Raw genomic sequence first — 23,429 nt, forward strand, 5'->3', positions numbered from 1 at the left:
TATTTGCATTATTTATTTATTAAAAAAGTTTAGGTCTATTGACAAGTTTGATGCCAATCTAAATTTGACAACAAGCCAGACTTAATACTCATTAAAAAGCTTATACCATGTTACAGATCAGACTTAGGTCAATATACTCTATTGCAAGCTTGGCCTGTTAAGTGTGAAGCATGGCTTGACCTGGTCTGTTTACACTCCTAAAAACTAATGAATAGGAAAAAGAAGGAAAAAAAAAAGAAGAAGATAACAACAATTTTCTATCGAGTTGAGGTCCAATTCCGATGAACAAGGGAGACACAGAGCACATAAGTGGCGGAGTAGAGTTTTCTATCGAGCTGAGGTCCAGTTCCGATGAACAAGGGAGACGTAGAGCACATAAGTAGTGGAGTAGAGTACAAGCAACAATGCTGCAGTTCTGGTAGACCTCCTCCGATGAGCTCTGGCAAGTTCCAACGACAACCGTGGCAAGATAAAGGTGGGACACCTCCTCTTCTCCTTCCCTCGAGCTTTTTCTCTCTCAGTCTCGCATCATCCCCCCTCTCTCTCTCCCTCACTACGTCTTTCTCTTTTCTTTTCTGGTTCAGCGATATTCTTCTGTCGTCACCTTCTTATTTTTTTCTTTTTTCTCTTTCCGATGAACAACTCATCTTCTCTTTGCATTATGTCTCAGTTTTCTCCAGTTTGCACTCTTTCTCTCTTCACTATTCCTTCAGTAATGACGAGCGGCAGCGGCCTTTTTCATTGTTGATGCCTTCTTCTTCTTCTTCTTCTTTTTGTCTTATTTTTTCTCTTTGTTCTCCACCTCTCCCTCTGTTCTTTTTTTATTTTTTTTGCTTTCTCTCTCTATTTGTGTGTTTGAGAGTAAAAGAAGGGATGAAGATAGATTTGGATTAAGGATACTTTGTTAAAAAATTAGAAGAATAATAATTTTAAATGTAAATTAAACTTTAAGGATGATCATAATATTAAAAAATGTTAGAGATAATTTTACTTTCAATCTCAAACTATAAGGATTAAAAGAAGAGTTGTCTCTAAAAGAAAAATTCTTTACACTACATACACATTTTATATAGAATTTATTTGGATGCTATTAAGTAGTTAGAAAAAGATATTTTTAATAATTTTTTATTTTTTAGTGTATTTGACAAAATTTTAATGGTAAAAATAAAAATATTAGAAAAATTCAAAAAAATATATTTGTTTAAAAGTTACAATTTATACATTTTTAAAAGATTTTTTATTTAAAAAAATATTTTTATATTATTATATTTAAATATAATTATTAAATAAAAAATATTTTTACATAACATACTAAATATAAAATTATTTTTATTTTTTTTTTTAAAATCTTTAAAAAAATAAAAACTCATCCAAACCCCATAAACTTTGAATAGAAAAAATAAAAATTAAGAAAAGAAATGTGTTAATAATGGTTGCAGGGTTGCAGCAAAATTTAGAAGAGTGAGGTAATGAAATTGTTACTGTCTTTTCTTACGTCACTTGCTAATTTTGCTTCTTCTTCTTCTTCCTTTCTTCCGTTGTTGCAAGCTGTAATTTGGATGCAACCTCTTTTGTTCTCATCCAAACACATTCTTCATTCAAAGAAAAACCCTCTCTCTCTCTCACTTTCACTCTCTCTTAAATAAGCTTTGCTCCCAATGTCACCATGTCTTCGAGACGCCTTGCTCTCCTTCCTCCTCTCCACGCGTCTCTCTCTCTCTGACACTATCACATTAAATTCCTAAACCCTCCATTTTCCTTCTTCTTCTTCTTTCTTCTTCCTCATTCTTCTTCTGGCGCTAACAGCAACTACTACTACTACTAGAACTGTAGAACCCCAAAAGAGAAAAACACATTTTTTTCACTATTTTCTTACTTGTTTTGGATTTTTTGGTTCGTTTGGTTGTTTTTCTGAGGTGGGTTTTTGAGATCATTGAAGAAAAATGGCACCTTTATTCAACATGTTTGGGAAGAACAAAGAGAGCCATAGAGGTACCCCTGTGGTGGTGAAGATGGAGAATCCAAACTGGTCCATGGTTGAACTTGAAGCTCCTTCTGAAGAAGACTTCATTGTTACAACAACAGCAACAACAACATCGCACAACACTTCATCAAGAGATAAAGCAAGAGGGAAAAATGCAAAGCAACTAACTTGGGTTCTTCTCCTTAAAGCTCACAGAGCCGCAGGTTGTTTGGCTTCTTTGCCTCCTGCATTGTTGTCCCTTGCTTCTGCTGTTAAACGACGTGTCGTTTCTGGAAGAACTGATGCTGAAAACGACAGTGATGTTAATGGTGTTGGTGTCGGTGTTGGGAGGGAGAAGGAAAATCATAGGGTTAAGGCAAGGTTCTATTCTTGTATCAAGTTGTTCCTTTATTTATCTGTGATCTTACTTTGTTTTGAGGTTGCTGCTCACTACTTCAAAGGTTGGAACTTTGTTCACTTTGGTGCACCCCATCTTCATTTGGAGCAGTTTTGGTCACATTTTGGGGTTAAGGGCTTGTTTGGTTGGGTTTATTCTCGGTGGGTCTTGATCCGTGTGGAGTACCTTGCTCCACCATTGCAGTTCCTTGCCAATGTCTGCATTGTGTTGTTCCTTATTCAGAGCTTGGATAGGCTTGTGCTTTGCTTGGGTTGCTTTTGGATCCGGTATAAGAAGATCAAGAATGTTGCTGCTGAAGATTATGGTGATTTGGATCTTGAATCTGGGGAGAAGAAAGGGTTCTTTCCTATGGTGTTAGTCCAGATCCCCATGTGCAATGAGAGAGAGGTAAGATAAAGATACAATGATGATTTGATTGATTTCTCTGTTTGGATTAGTCTATTTGTGGGTTCAACTTGCTTTGAAAAATTAGGCAATTTGTGTTCCTAGGATGGAATTTCAAGTTTTAGTTGTAAGTTTGGATTAATTGAATGGTATATATTTGTAAAGCCTTAAAGCTTTGGATCAAGAAGTGATGTTTGACTTGTTTTGTCATTTATTGCTTAACTTGTTAATTTGGATTTCTTCCAATTTGGACTCCACCTAACTACTTGAAACCAACATAATCTACCTCCAAACCTAATAATGTGGTTTGTTGATCCAATCAAGTTGATTGTGTTCTTCAGGTTTATCAGCAATCGATTGGCGCTGTTTGCAATTTGGATTGGCCTAAGTCCAAGTTGCTAATTCAAGTTCTAGACGATTCAGATGATCCAATAACACAGTCTTTGATCAGTGATGAGGTGAAGAAATGGCAACAAGAGGGTGCCAACATTGTGTATCGGCATAGGGTGATCAGAGAGGGTTACAAGGCTGGTAACTTGAAATCTGCCATGAGTTGTAGCTATGTGAAAGACTACGAGTTTGTCGCAATTTTCGATGCTGATTTTCAGCCTACTGCTGATTTCCTTAAAAGAACAGTTCCTCATTTTAAGGTGATTCATTAATTCATTAAATTCAATGCCCTTACTAGAAATTTAGCATCTATTGTTGGATGGATGTTTCTGCTATAGTCAACTGAATTTATTTGGTTTGATACTATGCAGGATAACGACGAATTGGGATTAGTTCAAACGAGATGGTCTTTTGTGAACAAGGATGAGAACCTTTTAACACGGTTACAGAACATTAATTTGGCTTTCCATTTCGAGGTTGAGCAGCAAGTAAATGGGATCTTCCTTAATTTCTTTGGGTTCAATGGCACCGCCGGAGTCTGGAGAATTAAGGCCTTGGAGGATGCCGGTGGTTGGTTGGAGAGGACCACTGTTGAGGACATGGACATTGCCGTTCGAGCTCATCTTCATGGCTGGAAATTCATCTTCCTCAATGATGTTGAGGTTTGCCCCACTACTCTAATTTTCTACCAAGCTATTAAATTATTAGATTAAACTAGGTATTTAATCCCTCTAAGACTTGCTTAGTCCTCCTTAAAATAGTTAAATATATACATCGACATTGCTTTAGTCTCTAAAAGTTACATGTGACATCAATAAACCGATGTCATGAATATTTCAGGGATCAAATTGATCTTGCATGTATCGTTGAGGGACGACGGCTAGCTTAGCCTAAATTTTGTTATTCAAAGTCATCTTCTATCATACTAATTGTAACTTGTTACTATTTCCAGTGTCAATGTGAGCTACCAGAATCTTATGAAGCTTATAGGAAACAGCAACATAGATGGCATTCCGGACCAATGCAATTGTTTCGCCTTTGTTTGCCCGCCATCATACGCTCCAAGGTAAGCTTCGAACTATGCATCTCTCAATTCAGTACCTTGTTTATATGGCAATAATCAAGACCTTAACATCTATTGCTAGTGCTTATACAATGTCATTACCAATTATGTTCTTGCAGATAAGCTTATCAAAGAAATTCAACATCATATTTCTGTTCTTTCTTCTTAGAAAATTGATACTACCCTTCTATTCATTCACACTATTCTGCATAATTCTGCCAATGACAATGTTTGTCCCGGAAGCCGAGCTCCCTGCTTGGGTTGTTTGCTACATTCCGGCCACAATGTCATTCCTTAACATCCTCCCTGCCCCGAAATCTTTCCCTTTTATAGTCCCTTACCTTCTCTTTGAGAACACAATGTCAGTCACCAAATTCAACGCCATGATCTCCGGCCTATTCCAGCTCGGTAGTGCGTACGAGTGGGTTGTAACCAAGAAATCCGGCCGATCCTCTGAAGGCGACCTAGTTTCCATGGTCGAGAAACCACCAAAGCATCATCAAAGAGTGGCCTCGGCACCTGTTCTCGCCGAAAATAACGAAGAGATCCAAAGGCAAGAGAAGAAGAAAATTGCATCATCATCATCATCACCAAAGAAGAATAAGAAGCATAATAGAATATATATGAAGGAACTTGCTTTGGCCTTTTTGCTTCTAACAGCTTCAGCAAGGTCTCTTCTTTCAGCACAAGGAATCCATTTCTACTTCTTGCTTTTCCAAGGGATTTCATTCCTTTTGGTTGGTCTAGACTTGATTGGTGAACAAGTTGATTGAGATTGAATCTTATAATAAAACAGCATAGGAAATTTTTAATTTTTTTAATATGTAAAAAGATACATGCATGGAGAAAACTATATACACTTGAAAAAAAAAAAGTGTGGACAAAAGGCATGCCCTTAAGAATCACTTGAAGACAAATTATTGGTCACACACTTGCAAGGTTCCAAGATTCCAAATTAAGCCCCATGGGAAGCTTCAAAGTGTGTTATTAAGAACACATAAAAAGAAGGGTTTGATTTGGAATAAAGGGTAAGTAGAATGGAAGCCTAGTAATTAGTTAATGCCTCCTTCAATGTGCAAGTTTTTACTTTTTACCCTTTTTTTTTATTTTTACCTTTACCACTTTGTAATTTTATGGTGTTTATTCTTTTCTTGTTGGATCAATTCTTTTGTAAGAAAAATTTGTGGTTTAAGATTAGAATCTCAATTGAGTTGGCACTGAAAAAGTCAAGATTATCCTCCTTATCTTTGTGGCATGAAGAGAATAGTGCAAAGTCATTACTTGAATTCATTTTTGTCTACATTCATCATAGGAAAGTGGGATCTGAATAATTGATTGTCTTTTCTTATTTTTTTTTCTTTTTAATTGATTTATTTTTAACATAATGATGACCAAAAGTATCACGAATATGTAGTGATGGTTGTAAAGAAGTTGGTGTGGTCCTGTACACTTGGTTTTTAAATTTTTCATTCATGGCTTGATGCTAACATAAAATAAAGTCACTGATGGAAAATTTTGCTTTGCTTTTTTTTTTTTTAAATGCCTTTTGATACTAAAGTCATAGTAACTTGGAAAAATTCAGACTATTTTTTGTGCTCTATCTAAAATGATAACATGTAATTAACATAAGACAAATTTTTTGGTAGTGTAAAATTACTAATAATGGTGAAAAAAAAACTAGAGTATTAATTTTTGATAATTAATTTCATCCATTTTTTTTTATCTTTCTTCATTATATTTACAATTTTTTTTTCTTTCTCCTAACAACACTCTTAACAATGTCATAACTAACCAACTTGGGTTGGTCGAGTGGTCAGCTCACTCGTCCGCTTAAGCAAGTGTCGGGAGTTCGAATCCCGCCTTGTGCATGCAGCAACTCATTGGTCAGCGACAGACCCTTAAATGGAGCTTAGATCCGCGACGGAGATTAGTTCTTAAACTATTGGGTTGACTACCACTAATAGTTATCCAAAATTTTAAACCCTAAACCCTTCAAAGGGTGAAGGTTAAAATATAATCTTACAATTAAAGAAAAAAAATTGGATGATATTGATCAATTTAAAAATTGATTTTATAATCTTACTACGAATTGATATGTTCCTAACAATGATATAGCCAAATGAAATCAACACTTACATTAAAAAAAAATTAATTGAACCCCAATTAAAAGTTGATTTGATCAAATTTTATTTCATTCTAGGGTTGCTTTCATAGCTTTTATAGCACATGGATATATCTTTTGGTCTCTCCATATGGCTACACTTGAATGTGGTGGCGGGTGTAGCTATTTTGTGGTTTTAATTTTGAATAAAATTGTGTCACAAAAAAAAAAAAAATGGGGTTCCATCCTATTTGGTAGATCATACGGCATGGACCACTGTTTAATCTTTCTTATGTAAACACTTAAATGAAAAACCAACCAACTTTCTTCTACTACCATTAATTATAACCCATTTTTGATGCTTGTTTTTGTTTGATTGTTATGGTTTCCTTTTTCATCTTGTTTTCCAATTCCAAACGGCTGCTTAGTACAACAAAGTTTGCAAAATGTGTTCTTTTGGTGGTTAGTATTTCACCATTCACTCCCTCTATTTTTTTTTTTGTTCTCTACGGTATCTCCCAATCCAATAGGTCAAGGACTAATCCGTTGCGAATCACTGGCCAATGGATTGCTGCATGCACAAGGCAGGATTCGAACCCCCTACACTTGTTTAAGCGGACGAGTGAGTTGACCACTCAACCAACCCAAATTAGTTCATTCACTCCCTATATTGAGCCTCATGTTGGCAACTTTACTTTGAACTTACAAGATTTTGGACCTTTTTAACCCTAAGAATTAACTTTTGGACCTAAATTTTTATGGGCTTATGCCTATTATAAATAGTACTATTATTAAAAGTCACTAGACTACTAGAGAAAGGCATTGTAGCATAACCCAATGTTAGCCTTCAAAGAGAGTGACATTGTAACTAATCTTACATCTTAATTAATTATTATTATTTGAAGGATGGACTATATAAGATATTGACTTTCCATTGTTAGGAAATGATTAGTTTTAGATTTTGGGGTTGTGCTTCCCCCAAATGTTTAGATTCAATATATTTGCAGATTTTTCAATATGGATTAAACGTTATTTTCAAATTATTTTATTTGAATTTCAAATATTTATTTATTTTAATGTTAAGCTTAATGCACTAAAAAAACAAGGTAACGAAAAGATGGAAAATATAAGTTATCTAAGTTTATATATTTACTTCAAAAAAAAATCTAAGTTTATATATTTTCTATATTTAAGTAATTCCAACAATTTCTCAATTTGAGGGCAAAAATTTTGAGAGACAAATAAACAGAAATGGATGGTAGTAGGAAAACGGAAAACCAAACTACTCTCTGCCTTCCTTTTCCATGCCATGTTTGTGGGAACAACAATGGTGAAGATATATTTATTAGGGTTTTTGATTACTCTTAATGATAATAATCTTAATTGAAATGCTTTAATTCCTAAAAATTAAGAATTTATTTATCTTGTATTCTAAAGACACATATTATTAAATTAAATTTTTTTATTAAAATATAAAAAAATTTAAATTTTTAATATTTTTTATATTTAATAAATAAAAATATTTTAAAATTTTTATTAATAATAAATTTATTATTTATCCTCAGAGCACGTATTAACTAAACCCAAAAATTAGAGTGGACAGATTTTTTGAAAGGTGCAGTTCAGCAGAAGTAGTGACACATAGCTATCAACTAGGCTTTATTTGTTGTATTTGCAGTCCCTATTATATTATCTAATATCTATATATTTTGGCTACATCTACACTTTAATAGTTTAATTGCTTCAATTTGATTAACATACAAAAATAGTCATCAAATTATGATATATATTTTATATTTAATATGTATTTTATACATGGAACAATATTTATATAACATTTTCAAGTACCAACATTAAATAGAGAAAAAACAACAAAAAGGAAAATGTAGCAAAACTTTTTAACAGTAGAATGTTATTTATTTTGATATACTAAAATGATAAAGATGTGCACAATATCATGATTTGCGTGTGTATGCTTTCTATTATTTTGTGTTTAATGTGTGTATAAACTAAGATAGCGTTTGTTTTAAGGTACTGAGACAGAAATTGAGAAATTGAAATTCAATATTATGTTTGTTGGTTTAGAGACTGTTATTAAAATTTTTGTCTCTGTCTCTAAAATTTCAGTATTTCAGTACCTCCAAAAAGTAGGGACATAGGGGACTAAAATTTTTAAAGATAGAGATTGAAACTTTAATGACATTTTATACCTAAATTATCCTCATTTTAATTAATTAATTCTAATTTTACCTTTTGTGCAAATTAAATTAGAGTTTTATTCTTGTTTCAATTTCTGTCTCCCATTTTACACCAAACAAAATACTAAGATTTATTTCAATCTCTATCTCTTAGTCTCTGTCTCAATCTCAATCTTCTACCTAATAGAACATAAAAACTTAATATGTTGGTTAGTTGGTTAGTTGGTTACGTATTGGGCCAAACGTAGTTGGTGCTCTAGAACTTATGCTTAAGAAAATTAAAATCAGAAAAATATAATAAAATAATTAAACTTTTCGTAATAAAATGTTGCTAATAAAAGTTTTTTAATGCTTGGTATGTACCAATTTTTTAAGTAAAAAATGATTTTGTTTATAATTAAAAATCAATTTCTAATTTTTTTAAACGAAAGAAAAAAAATAATTAAAAGACCTACATTGATTATTATATTGATTCCATTTTTGCATGCTTGATGGTCAATGTTCAATGGCTCAATGCTCATTTTGCAATGCAACATGTGCCAGTCTTCATAAATTAATCATAATGGAGTAGACATAAATTAGTTCAGCATTCTGAATCAAAGTTATTTTCTACTTCAAATTATAGATAAAATGATTTTCAGAGTCTAAATTTGACTGAGTCTAGAATAAAATATAGCACATAGCCTTGGGTAGATCATTAATTAATAATTACTGTATCACCCAATACATTTCAGTTTCCTATATTAAATAATGAAAGGGATATATATTGGTTGTATCCCCTACCTTATTAATTGAATGAATAAGTATTCATCACGCTCATTATTAAATGATATGAAAATGTTTTCTTATGATGCTTGTCTGCTTCTGTTTGATGTTACAACATTTTTGAGTCTCTAGTTCAGTACTTCAGTTTTGTCTTTATTTTTTACTTTTTTGCTTTTATGAATTGTACATTTTTTTTTCTTTCTAATATTTGGTTTGTCGTTGGCGCAGAGAGAGTAAATATATATAACTTTGCTTCATAAAAAAAATCCAATATTAAGAACGTATTCATGATATCTATAAATCAAGTTCCCATTTCAAAACCCATATTTTAGTTATATTTATAAATTAATTATTTTAGTCACATTTCTCACCATGTAAAAAAAATGCTTGGTACTAAATGGACACAAAATAAACACAACCCCCTCCGGGGCGTGTTAAAGACTTAAGAGTTAAGACACTATATCAAAAAAGTCATTATTTTTCAAATAAAAATCCACTCAAAATAATTAATTTGGATTGGTCGAGTAGTCAACTCACTCGTCTACTTAAAGTAAATATCGGAAGTTCGAATCTCGTACCCTTAAATGGAGTTTCAAACCGCGACGGATTAGTTCTTGACCTGTCGGGTTGAAGAATACCGTGAGCAACAAAAAAAAATCTACTCAAAATAACTCTTTTATCTCCATAATTAAGTTGGATTGGTCTAGTGGTTAGAGGTGTTCAAATCCAATCGATCCAAATTAAACCGCTCATCCAATCCGATCCAAACCGAAAACTGATTAAAACCGCACTAATTCGGATTTGATTGGATTTTATTTTTTGCAAACCGCTGGATTTGATCGGATTTCGGATCTACTTTTCATAACCGATCCAATCCAATCCAAACCGCACAATGTGCAATAATATTATTATTTTATTATTATATTTACAATTATACTTATAACATGTTCAATTTGCTATACATTTTTCTATTATTCATGTATTATTATTATTTAATAAATATTTTATGTTCAAAATGTTATTTATTTATTTATTTTAACTAACCTATAATTTTATTTCTATTGTTATGTTATCATTGGTTTTTTAAGATATTGTTAAAACTTGTTAGGTCATTGTTGATTATTTAAAATTTGATATTGAGACTTGTTATATGTATTTAATTTTTTTATTTTAAAACCGCAAATCCAAACCGATCCAAACCGCTTGTAATCGGATCGGATTTCCAAAAAAAATTCATCCAATTCAAACCGCACCGCACATAGATTAAGCGTTCGGATCGGATGACTTTTTCTCTTAAAACCGAACCAAACCGCACCGCAAACACTCCTACTAGTGGTTAGTTCACTAGTCCGCTTAAGTAAATGTCGGTGACAAACTCTAACCCTTGGCTTGCCGGGCTGACCGTGAAAAAAAAACTCTCTTATCCCCACACGTTACATCTTTTCACACACAAGAGACTTGTTAATTTGTTACATTTTCTATTCATAAATACAAAAACAAAGGAACAACCCATAAAACCATTACAAAAAAACAAGAGTACACATTATATCTAACATCTCCAACACAAATTGAAGCAAATATTGAGCTCCAAAAATGTCCAAAGCCTTGCAACTCTATACAATAACATTTCATAAGAGTAATAATGATAGTTATTAGTTGCACACACTTTTTACTACTACTCCAATATATGCTCCTCAAATTACTTGCCCTCCAAGTCATCATTAGACTAACACCACTTCAACTTGTTCTTAAATTACACAAGATATGTGTAACTATCATTTCTTTTTCCTTCCCTTCCAAACAACACAAAATCTAACAAGTCATCTTCTTCTAAAAATTCGAAGAGCCAATAGTTAGGTATTTAAAAAAAAAGATCCTATACAACTAAAAGAACTTTATTTTTCTTCCCCCCTTCTATTTTTTTCCCCTTCCTTTGAACTTCAGTTAAATAGTTGTGCAGTCGAATGGAAGATTCCGATGTGTCGAAGAGGCATGGCCTAATTGTTCCACGCACTATAATTCTGTCTTCAATCTTCCTGATAAGCATGACACTGATTTAGAATAGATAAGAAACTTAAGATGGTTCATAGTTACAAATAAGCATTAAACAAAAAAGAAGTTTGTGGTTGTTACCATTTGGTCCCAAATTGTCAAGTGCTGTATTAGGATCATACCCCATTCCATAAAGACTTTGGAACTCATGGTCCAAAACACCCTGCATGTGTAGAAAAGCATTAGTATCTTCTTCACAACCAGAGACTTCGGAACTTGTTGCTTTTTTTATGGTACTTTATTTTATTTTGTTTTATCACCTGAGGCAAAGGAGGGAATTGTGTTGATGTACTAGGCATGCCAGCCATGTTTCCTTGAAAACTTCCATTGGAGAATGGGTGAGGGGAGCTCATACCAACACCATATCCAACAATTCCATGTCCTAAGCGCGATTGAAGAATCTAAACAATAGAGAAATCGCTAACCGAGTAAGAGCAATGTTGTGTAAAGATTACTAGTGTTGTTTGGATTTATGTTTGAAACGTCGTAACAATGTCATGGTTTTGGAAAAATTGTTTCAGAAATTTCCAAACAAGAAATCAAATTAAACATGATGCTGAAAGACCTTCACTTACTTCCTTCGACAGGATCCGTTCTACGTCAAAATTCAGTTCCGGGTTCACTGTGGCAAGTTTCATGGACAAAAACTGCAAAACTTCTCTGAATTAGTCGAATAATCAAATAAGCGTGCAAATGAAATTTAGCCTTTGAAATCGTGTGATAACTAATTGTGAGATAGATATCTCTTAATGTGCATAATTCAGTGAAGAAATGTTAAATGGTTAACAAGAAATAAGAAAACAGAAATCAAATGGAGCCTTAACAAGAAGAAAATGGGTATACCTCAACTTGTTGCTGCAGAGACTGCACATAGTTTATAATCTCATCCAGCATTACTGCTTTGCCAGTTATCTAAGAGAAACCAGACATAGCAGAAAACATTAGTATGCACTATGAATATACATCATCCAATGCGACATCAGCCGGAATGTCTTATATGCACCCAAGACAATCCAATATTGGAGATTTATTAGACATTATTAATATAAAATCAAGATATACACCATTATTGGATTGTCTTGGCGGCAACATAGCATTCTCCTAAGAAATCATAACACAATCACATCAATCAACTAACCTTGTTGCACCCTGGAACAAGTTCTTGGAGCAATCTCATTCTCTCACTAATCTTTTCTCTTCTCACCTGCAACCAAAAATTTCTGAAACATTCAGTACCAAAATAAAATTAAAGTGCTTCCAAGCTTGATAACAAACATTGTTGTAAGATTAGTGGTTACCCTTTCTGCAAGGCTGTGACTGTTTGTAGCTTGACCCCTTCTTGCTCTCACATGGATGAAATTTTCTTTAGGAGCTTCTCCACTTGGAGAATTTTCTTTTGATTGCTTTGCCGGTTGCTTGCCTCGCAAATCAGCACTCACATTCTGCTCGACTTTCGCCTTCTTTTCGTGTTCTTTAGCACCATCAGATATCGTCCTTGGAGAGTCTTTCAGTTCATCGCCACCAGCATTCTAATCAAAGTTTATAAAAGCATTTCATCTATTAGCTCATTGAATCACATAAACAAGGCAATAAGTCCTGAGATTGGATTGATATACCAAGTTATCAACATGTTTCACTCTAACAAACCTTGCTTGAACAGGAAGTAGAATCATGATCACATTAATCAGCATTCTAATTATATGTTCTAAAGCATTTTCATTCATTAACTCACTACATCAAATAATCAAGGAAATAAACATTCCAAATCCGAAAATCGAACTGCTATATTAACTTTGTTAAACAGTCAACAAGTCTTGTTTGGACTGAAAGTAGAATATTTTCAGCATTTCATTATATAACTTACTAGATCAAGTAAACAATTATCCACTAAATAATTGAATCTAGTTTGCACCAAAAAGTAGAATCATGATCACTTGATCAGCATTCCAATCAGATTAGAAAGCAATTTTCATTCATTACCCACTAAATAAGGAAATGAAATATTCCAAGTTCTTAGATTGAATTGATATATTAACATAGTAACAATCTTCACAAACCTTGTTTGGACTGAAAGAAGAATCATGATCAAGCATGCGCTTTCTTCGATTTCCACTAGGTGCAGTTCCTGGTGCACCATCTTCAGTAATTGAGTCCTCAACCTGAGATTGTTCATTCATTGGAGCTCTTTCGGTTCCAGCATCATTGCCATGATTATAACTTGGTCTAAACCCCATGTTAGGTATATCAGAAGACCCTTCTTGACAAAAGGATCCAACAATTTCTGAGAAGTTTCCACTACCAAAAGATGGAATTTTGTGGACCATAATGCCCTCAAGATTGGTTGAGTCAGACATATATTGAACAAAAGGGTAAGATGAAGAATTTCCAAAATCACTATTGTGAGTAGTAACCATTGATGACCCTCCAAAAGTTTGAGATTGGCTTAAGGAAACAATTGGATCCCAAGAAGAAGAAGAAGCAAGAAAAGGGTTACTATTAGGTACAACAACATCTGAAGAAGAAGACTTAGCCAATGACATAGAAGAACTCATATCCATTTCTGAGACATTAACATTATTTGTCAGAATGCTCTCATTTCCATGATGAAACCCCATTGCATTCTCATGACCCCCCATCTCAGTTATATATAAATATCAACCAATTTGATCATATGATGATGATATCTATATATGATTTCGCAGAAGGAGGAAGTAAACAATTGGAAATGATTAAAGGGGAAAGAGAATTTTGACTAAGTTGGATATAGAGAGATATCTTGCAGGACTAAACAAGGAACAAATAGCTTGGCAGCTTTATAGGACTGAGAGAGGAAGTTAAAGTTAAAGAATAAAAGTGAAAGGGAATATAATCTTATAACTCAGTTAAGCCACCAAGCTTGTTATTGTTATTACCTTTTTTTCTTCCTCCAAACTACACAATGGTTCTCTATCTGAGACAAGAAAAGGCGAAACCTTTCAGTGTTAAGAGCATAAAGGGAACATAACAATGGGATTAGCTCATCACACAGCTCATCAAAACTTCAGCAAGTTAAAGCAGATTCCCTTTTTTTTCCTTCTCTTCTTTGTGCTCCAAGCAACAACAACTAGTACTAAGATCTCCAGAAATTCACACCAATGTGATTGATGTTAATGCATTTCTTGGGAAACAACTTTGAATTGAAGAATCTCTCCAACAAGTAGTACTAATTTTCTTTCTTTGGTTTGATGCAAGAGAGATAGATAGGAAATGAGGAGCTATTGAAAATTTGAAACCTCTATGATGGGAATCCAAGTACAAGACGAACAAGAACAAGGAAGAAAGAAAGAACCAAAAGGCACCAAACTCATAAATCAAAATCAAATCAGTGCCATGACTGGTGTGAAAAATCTGAAAGGGACAGGATTGTGTTTTATGTCTCTATCAACACTGCAGACTATCAAATACTATAAAGACCAAGAACAAACAATTTCACAAACAGTTGGTAGGTCTAAGCATAAAAAACACCAAAATGTAGCATAAAAATTCCAACTTTTATAGATTACAGGACAACACCAAGAGCTACTTACTAAGCTAGAAAGAGAAAAAAAAAAAAAAAAATATATATATATATATATATATATATATATAATAAATAAATAAAATTAAAAATTAAAATAAAAGAATCATAGAATGTGAGACTTTTTTTTGCTTTATTTCTTTGCTTACCTGCTCAAGCTATAAGAGGTGACATGAATCATTTTAAAAGACACACTAACCACTGCCAACTGCTCCTGTTGGTAAATTATTGCATAAGCATAACAAGAAGAACCTAATCAACCTTTTTAATTTTTTTATTTTCAAATTAAATTCTTTCTTCCTATAGTTCCTACACTTTACTTCACTTGTAATAATTTTCCAGTTCTAGTTTAAACACTTTAAACTATTCAACCTCATTAAATTATTTAATTAATTAATTAATATTATTTTAATTGTGTGTAACTGTTCAATTTTCTTTTTTTTTTTTTTGCTCTTCCCCTTTTGCTTTCATATGTGTTTGTGAGATTGGATTTGAGAGGTTCTTCTCTTGAAGGCCAAGCTTGCTCCCTATATTATTATTTATATTTATTATTATTATTAACAAACATACATCCTTTTAGGCTTTTAAAATTATTTATTTATTGATTTCCTTTTTGTTATTTTATTTTATTTTTTACTGACACATTTTGCCAACTGTTCTAAGTAACATAAGATATCTTTCTCTCTCACTCTTTGCTGTTACACACTCATTTAACTCAGTGCCAACTAACCCTCTTTCAATTTTCTTTTTTTATTTTTAGAATCCCCAATTATATATGCACCTAACCACCATCACCCTTCATCAACCCTCAGCAAACTCTTCATCATCCCAATTCCCAATTGCCACACTTCATTTTCATTTATTTATCATATTTTAGAAGAATGCCAATTTGATTTCTACTATTCATATAAAAAATTTTTTTTTTATGTATTGATAATTTTTTTTTGCAAATTCTACCTATTGAATTTATTTCTTTATATGATTTAATAAATAATGAATGTAAAAATTCATTTTTTTTATAATATATTAAAATAAGATTGAAGTATAGATGAAAACTCCTTTCCGTGCATAAAAAATTGATATAAAAAATATTTTAATACATGATTTTTTACTTTGATGGGAACTTACTTAAATTTAAAAGTAAACATTTTAAATTATTTTTCAACAAATTTTAAATTGGATATTTTAGTTATTAACAATTTTTTATTCTTTAAAAAATTTTAAAAATTATTTTGTCAAATAAATTATTCTCTTTATCACTTTTAATTAAATTATTAATATATATAAATATATACATGCTAAATAAATAAATTTCTAAAAATAAGATAATTAAATTTATAAAAAATATTGTTATCTGGCAAAAATAAGTCACAAAAAATTTCTAAAAAAATAAAATTTATTCAGGAATAAATTATCCAATTTAAAATTTTTTAATATCCCAAGTTTTATTCTAAATCTTATCATTAAAAAAAAGAAGAGTACTATTTTATAGTAGCTATTAATTAATTATTATAAATATTTTTAATAATATAAAATTATATTTAATAATATAAAATTATTTATTTTTTTAATTAATTAAATATTGATCAAATTTTAATAAAAGTTGCATAGACTTCTTTTAAAATCATGTTTTCCAAACTGTGGACCCGCAAATCATTCTTCAAGGTTATATTCAACAACCTGTGTACCCCAAACGCCAACGGTAGAAGATTGATTTGTGTTGTGGGGACCACATCTAAGACACGTGTAAGAACACGATTAAGAGTTGGGTGAGGGACTAGTGTCTGGAGGCGTTTCACTATAAGATATCTCATTCACTCACTAGCTATACTTTAACAAAGAGCATATTTATATATTAAGTAATAATAATTAATGTAATAATCCTGAAGCAGAAAACTTTATTAATTATGTTTTTTTTTTCTTTCTTTGTTATGCCTCTTTTATTTTATATTTTTATATATATTGAACTTTGGAGAGTGAGGAACAAAAGGAATAACGGAATCTAATAATGGATTTTACCTTCTTGCCCTGCTACGTTTTCCAGCTGTAGCCTGTGTTGCACCCAATCCAGTCAATCCAAAATTTTCTGGTCAACTCTCTATTGATCTAGTTGTGATCTTGCTGGAATACCCCTCCCCAAAAATAAATAATAAATAAATCTCTAAATTAATGGTTTCTTTTTGTGGTTAGTCACTATCAGATCAAGATGAGTGATGAAAATATAGTTATAGGATGACCCTAGCATTAGCACATAACAAAATATTCAAATATTCGTTACTCTAAATTCCCCATTTTAAATTATAACTTCGTTACCATGTATGTATATAATTTCTAATTAACACGATTTTATGAATATAATTCCAATTATTATTTTTCACGTCCTATATCATTTATAAGATAAATTTCGTTTTCCTTTTTAATTAATACGAAACGTTACATTCTGCCTTCATTCTAACAAAAATCCAACATAAATAATAAACGAGAGATGTTAGATGATTTACTATAAATTTAAGATATAATAAACTTGACCAATAATGAAACACACATAAATCACTAAAATTGATGATTTAGAATTTTAGATCGATACTCAATTTTATTATTTTCCTGTTCTTATTTTAGGAAAAAAAAGAAATTGCTTTAGCCGCCATTGGGAACTAGTTATAATTTAAGATGTGTGATGAAGGACCTACATGAATTAAAATGGTAAGCATACCTAACAAAACCAATCAGTGATTGATATATATTTAGTTATTTACACTTGTGATGAGTACACTAATAAAGTATAGGAAAATTTTTAAACGTATCGGTTTTAAATCATTAATTTTAATTATAAAAAATATATATAATTAAGATTAATAGTTAAAATTTATTAAAAAATTAGTATATCAATACTTAAAAACTTTTTTAAAGTGTAAAAATGTTGGAGCTACTATCACCAATTATGCAATTGTAATTATTCTACAACATTATCTTTCTAACACCATTATTTTAAGGGGGCTATAATCATATGCTACATTCACTTTCACATGTCTATTAAGGAGAAACATTATTATGATCTATATAGAAATTGATTATTGATTATAAGGTACCTATAAGTGGAGTTTTAAAGTGGACATGAATCACATTATTTACAATTTTATTTTAACATAATAAAAGCATATTTGTTGATCAACAATAAAGGATTCATTATTTAATTTTGTGTAGTAAGTTCAATTCATCACCGCAATTTACATGTGTGTGGGCCATTTTTAATCTCTCTTTCAGAGAACAGAGATGGTAGTTATGTGGAAAACGACTGCAATAGAAACAAAGAAAGAAGACAATACAAAAAGATAACTAAAACTTAATGTGGGAACACGCGGAGTAGTTCGGTAATAAACTCTTTTAATTTAAAGATATAATAATATTTTATAAATAATATTACATAACCACTAAATATTATTATTTTTTATTGACAGTTAGTCATTAATAATTTATATTTATATTTACATACGTTTTTAATATAAAAAGCATATGTAATTTACACTTAATTTTGTTAGAATTTTTATATACATAAATTAATACCGTTTATATTTATATTTTTTAAAATTTATATATATAAATTAATAAAATTTATTTATTAAAAATAATTTAATATTTATATTTATCAAATAATAATTAAAAATATTAAAAATTGTTGATTTCTAATAATTTTTCATATTTTATTACTAATTAAGGTTATGCTTTGTTAGAAAACAAACTTGGGGTAAACTTTTTTATGAATATTATTGTTTCGAGATATTATATTGGGTTGGTGAAGACTTGAAATTCTTTGGCAATACGCAAACTAGTAATTGGGGATATTTACAAGGGATTTGTACTTTGTAGGTGTAGATAAGTAGAGTTTGAGTAACAGTTTTTGAAAGGTTTATGTAATTTGTGCAACATGTTATTTGAAAATTATAATATACATCAAATGAAATAAAATATCAACTTTTAAGGATGAAGAATAAATAATGCACCATGTTATTCTCAAAATTTCAAGGTGAAATATCGGAATGGAAGAGGGAAAATAAAAGAAAGAGAAAAAACAATGAATACGGATTTTAATTAGAACCATATTACTCTTCTATCTCATTCTCTTTAATATTTTAATAAGAAAAGTATCGTTTTTATTCTTAACCTTTGGATAAATTTTAAAATTATTTTTAATGTTTAAATAATTTTATTTAAATTTTTAATATTTTAAAATTATTTTAATATTATTCTGTTGTTAGTGATCTATTAAATTAACAAAACAATATTGAGACGATTTTAAAATATTATAAATTTAAATAAGATGAAAATATTAGGAATAAAAACGATACTTTACTTTTAGAAGAATTTTCAAATCAAGTAAAATAAAAGCGAATTTTAACAGAATAAATTACATTACAAATTCAAGATTTTTATTCATCATGGAATGCTGGTAGAATAACTAATAGATAAACTTCCAAAAAAAGAAAAATAAATCTTTTTAACGTATATTTTTGTCGCTAAATTATACCTTTTTGTCGCTAATGTACCGAACTTCTTTAATATTTAATTTAAATAAACTTTATTTTTATCTTTGAAATAAATTTTTATTTTATCCTTCAATAATATCAAATTTTTACGATACATAATTATTTAATTATTTTTTAGTCACATCTAAAAAAATTACTTTTAGTTACATTATTTTTATTCTAAGTAAATTTATTTTTAAATATTTTTACTCATTATGTGAAAGGAGTAAAGTATAGATAGCTTGTAATTAGTTATTAATAATCTGTATAGTCAGTAATCAGTCATAGTTAGTCAAGTGTGTATATAAATACATTAAGTCCATAATTATAATCAGTTAATCAATATAATATACACATTCTTATATCCAAAACTCTGTGTGTGTGTGTGTGTTAGGATCTGATACCTTTCATGGTATCAGAGCCAGATCCTCAACAATGACTGACTCAAGTTACAGAGGAATTCAAGCCTTCAACAACCCGTTCGGAATCAAGCTCGACGGAGATAACTTTCTGCCGTGAAAGGACTGAGCCGAATCAACCATAGAAGGATATGAACTTACTGATTATGTTCTTGGAGAAAGAATTCCAGAAATGTTCAGAACAAAGGAAGATCAAAGAAATGGAACAATCTCACCCAATTACAAGATGTGGAAAAGACAAGACGCACTCTTGAAGATCTGGCTCCTCGCATCGATGATGTCGTAGCTCACTGCAAGAATGGTTGGGTGCACGTTTTCATACCAGGTTTGAAAAAAAATAGAGACATTTTTTGCCTCACAAACTAGGGCAAAAGAGAATCAATTGAGAAATAAACTAAGAAATGTGAAGAAAGAATGTGCTAAAGGTTTCTTTAAAATCAATTCCTGGTCTTTGGTGAAAACCTTGAGCTACGAGTCATGCCTTGTATTTGTTTATAAAGCCATCTAGGTGATACTTTACACGAAACACCCACTTATTACCAATGGATTTTCGGTTTACAGGCAACTCAACAACATCTCAAGTATGATTCCTCATTAAGGCAGCATATTCTTCATCCGTGGCTTGCTTCCAATGAGGTATGGAAAGGGTTCTTTTGCTGTTTTTGGTGTAAGCTGCTTGAGTTCAACAGAAAATAATCTGGGTCTAAGTTTACCACTTTTAGCTCTCGTGACTATAGAACGAGTTTTTAGGGTAGGACAAGGTCGAGGCGGAGAAGAGGGAGGGTCGGGTTGAGTTGAATGTGGTTCAAGTTGAGGGGGTAATAAAGGTGGGAACTGTGGAGTGATATTTGTGGGAATTGGTTTTGGGATAATTAAAATTGCTGGTACAGGTTGAGGTAAGGGGGATAAGTTCGGTGGTGGTGATAAAGAAGCCATAGCTGGGATCTTTGAATGGGAACACTTTCTCTTCAAATATCATATTCTGGGTAATGAGTATTGTGCAAGATTTTGTGAGGCACTTGAACCCTTTGTATTGGGTTGCCATACCTAAATAAACGCAGGCCTCTGACCGAAACTATAGCTTAGTTTTGTTATATGGCCTAGTGTTGGAAAAACACAAGCACCCGAAGACTTTTAGCATGTCCAGCGACTGAGTTTTGCCAAAAAAGTTTTTGGTTTGGGGAGCTATGGGTCGCAGTAGCACAGGCTTCGCCCCAAAATTTCATTAGCAAGCCGGCTTCAGTAAAAAGAATGAGTCCCATTGTAGTAATATGTCGATGTTTTCACTCTGCACTACCGTTCTATTGGTGGACATAAGGACAAGAGAACCTATGTTGTATACCTTCATCACAAAGAAATTTTGTTAGAGCAACAAATTCTTTAGCATTATCAGATTGAATTTGTTTAATCTTCACACCTAGTTGAAGCTCTACCATTTTCTTAAATTGCATAAAGACATCATGTACTTGAGATTTAGAATAAGCATCAAGAAAGTGTATGTAATATCGAGAACAATTTATTGAAGGAATGGGAGAAGGTCCCCAAATATCAGTGTAAACAAGCTCTAATGGACTAGTAAGTTTTGTACTTAAAATATTGAAAGGAAGCTGCTCGGACTTTCCAAGACAGTAAGAACTACAAATCAAATCAGGGACTTTGAAGGGAATATTACACGACTTCAAGACTCTTACTAAAATATTAGTGGAAGGGTGACCTAATCTCAAGTGCCAAAGACAAAAATTTGCATTTTCTTGAACAGTGGTGACATTTGCAGCTGGTGAAACCGAGCTTTTATTGTTTGGTCCAAAGGAATAAAGGCCATAATCAACTGTTCTTCGGAGAAGTGTCTTCTTAGAATCCTGACATTTCACGTAACAAGCATCAGTATGAAATTCAATCCAGACTTTATTATCATAAACAAATTTGTGGATACTGAGAAGATTCTTTGTTAAATCAGGTACATACATTAATCTTTGTAGTTTAAAAGTTCTTGAAGCTGAAAATGATTTAAGTAAAGAGCTACCAACATTAGAGATGTGTAAAGAGTTACCATTACCCACTTGCACTTGCTCATTGCCTTTATGTGGATAATATTCTATGAATTGCAAAGCATCTGGTGTCGTATGATGAGTCGCTTCTGAGTCCGGGTACCAATTCGAATCAAAGATAGTGGATGATGAAGCTTGTGTGTCCGTGGCGGTGAGATTGGCTTGTCCTTTAAACTATCCACCAGAAAATTCTTTATTGAACCCGTGCTAGCAGTCTATGGCTGAATGACCATATTTCTGGCATAGTTGGCACGTAGGCCTCTCCTAAAGGAATCTGCCTCTGCTTCTTGTCACTCCCTGCCTCTTCCTCTAAAATTGTAGTTGCTGCCACTTCCATAGTTATTATTCATGTAATTTCTTCTAGCTCCTCTGTTATAGCCTTCAATAAAGTATCCATTTCCACCATTTACTCTATCGTATCCTTCATTGTTGAATTTTCTTTGTGCTACATTTTCTTGAATCACAGTCTCAGAATTTCGAAATTTCTCAACCCACTCCTCTTGTGCTAACAACATCGATTCAAGAACATCAACATTTATTGGAGTTTCTTTAGTATTAAATCGCTGCTATGAATGGACTGTATTCTTCCGATAAACCTCTCAAGATCACATTTACACATTCAGTTTCACTCATTTGAATCTCTATGGAGGTCAGAGAGTTTACAGTTTTTTTTATTTCTAACAAGTACTCAAACAGTTAGATGTTAATAATGCTTTTCTTAATGGAGAGCTGTGTGAAGAAGTTTATATGCAGCAACCCTATGGTTATGAAGTTGATGATTCTAAATTAGTGTACAAGCTGACCTGCTCTCTCTACCGTTTGAAGCAAGCGCCACGGGTCTGGTTTGAAAAGTTGACTAGTGCATTACAAAAGCTTGGTTTTACAGCAACAAAATCTGATGTCTCTCTTCTTTATAGGACTACATCTTCAGGCACCATCTTCATTATACTCTATGTGGATGATATTATTGTCACAGGGACATCAGCCACTGCTATTTCTACTCTTATTCAGTAGCTTAATGCTAGTTTTTCTCTTAAAGACATGGGTGATTTGTATTTCTTTATGGGGGTTGAAGTTAGACCGGTTAGCAATGGCCTTTTACTTACCCAATCCAAATATATTTTGATGTTCTAAAGAAATCCGATTTAGAAAATTGCAAGCCACTTCCCACGCCTATGATGTCTAATTTGAAGTTAACATCCACTGATGGTGAACTATTTGAGAACCCAAGTCTCTACCATTCTATTGCGGACAGCCTCCAGTATCTTACTATGACCAAGCATGAATTAGCTTATCTAGTTAATAAGGTCTGTCATTTCATGCAGCAGTCTCAAAAATCACATTGGAAATCCGTAAAGCGTATTCTTCGGTACCTTCAAGGGTCACTTACTTTGGGCTTGGATTTTCAACCAGCACCTTCTTTCAAGCTTACCAGCTACATTGACTCGGATTGGGCCTCCGACATTGAAGATCGAAAGTCCACCTCTAGTTTTTGTGTCTATTTTGGATCGAACTTAATTTCTTGGTCCTCTCAGAAGCAAGCTTCAGT

The 23,429-nt window shown here is 32.0% G+C and overlaps 2 protein-coding genes across 3 annotated transcripts; one reads left to right on the plus strand and one right to left on the minus strand.

Annotated features, from left to right (window-relative positions):
* Window positions 1-782: 782 nt before the first annotated feature.
* Window positions 783-5,504, plus strand: LOC112756006 (probable xyloglucan glycosyltransferase 12). Its single transcript, XM_025804391.3, has 5 exons — window positions 783-2,768; window positions 3,107-3,415; window positions 3,527-3,817; window positions 4,108-4,221; window positions 4,338-5,504. Exons 1-5 carry the CDS (start codon window positions 1,944-1,946, stop codon window positions 4,989-4,991), a joined length of 2,193 nt encoding a protein of 730 aa, XP_025660176.1. The 5' UTR covers window positions 783-1,943; the 3' UTR covers window positions 4,992-5,504.
* A 5,298-nt stretch (window positions 5,505-10,802) lies between these two features.
* On the minus strand, window positions 10,803-14,933 carry LOC112756008 (transcription factor bHLH74). Of its 2 annotated transcripts, none has more exons than XM_025804393.3 (8): window positions 13,392-14,933; window positions 12,633-12,863; window positions 12,473-12,538; window positions 12,178-12,246; window positions 11,910-11,981; window positions 11,595-11,735; window positions 11,416-11,497; window positions 10,803-11,333 (listed from the first exon to the last, which is right to left on the minus strand). In XM_025804393.3, the coding sequence occupies exons 1-8, from the start codon at window positions 13,968-13,970 to the stop codon at window positions 11,296-11,298; spliced, it is 1,278 nt and encodes a 425-aa protein (XP_025660178.1). In that variant the 5' UTR covers window positions 13,971-14,933; the 3' UTR covers window positions 10,803-11,295. The 2 variants fall into 2 exon arrangements, with proteins under 2 accessions (XP_025660178.1, XP_025660179.1); XM_025804394.3 differs by having other exon boundaries at window positions 10,803-11,318; window positions 13,392-14,906.
* Window positions 14,934-23,429: the final 8,496 nt, after the last annotated feature.

The sequence above is a fragment of the Arachis hypogaea genome, chromosome 6 (genome assembly GCF_003086295.3).
Source record: "Arachis hypogaea cultivar Tifrunner chromosome 6, arahy.Tifrunner.gnm2.J5K5, whole genome shotgun sequence".
Taxonomy (NCBI): Eukaryota; Viridiplantae; Streptophyta; class Magnoliopsida; order Fabales; family Fabaceae; genus Arachis; species Arachis hypogaea.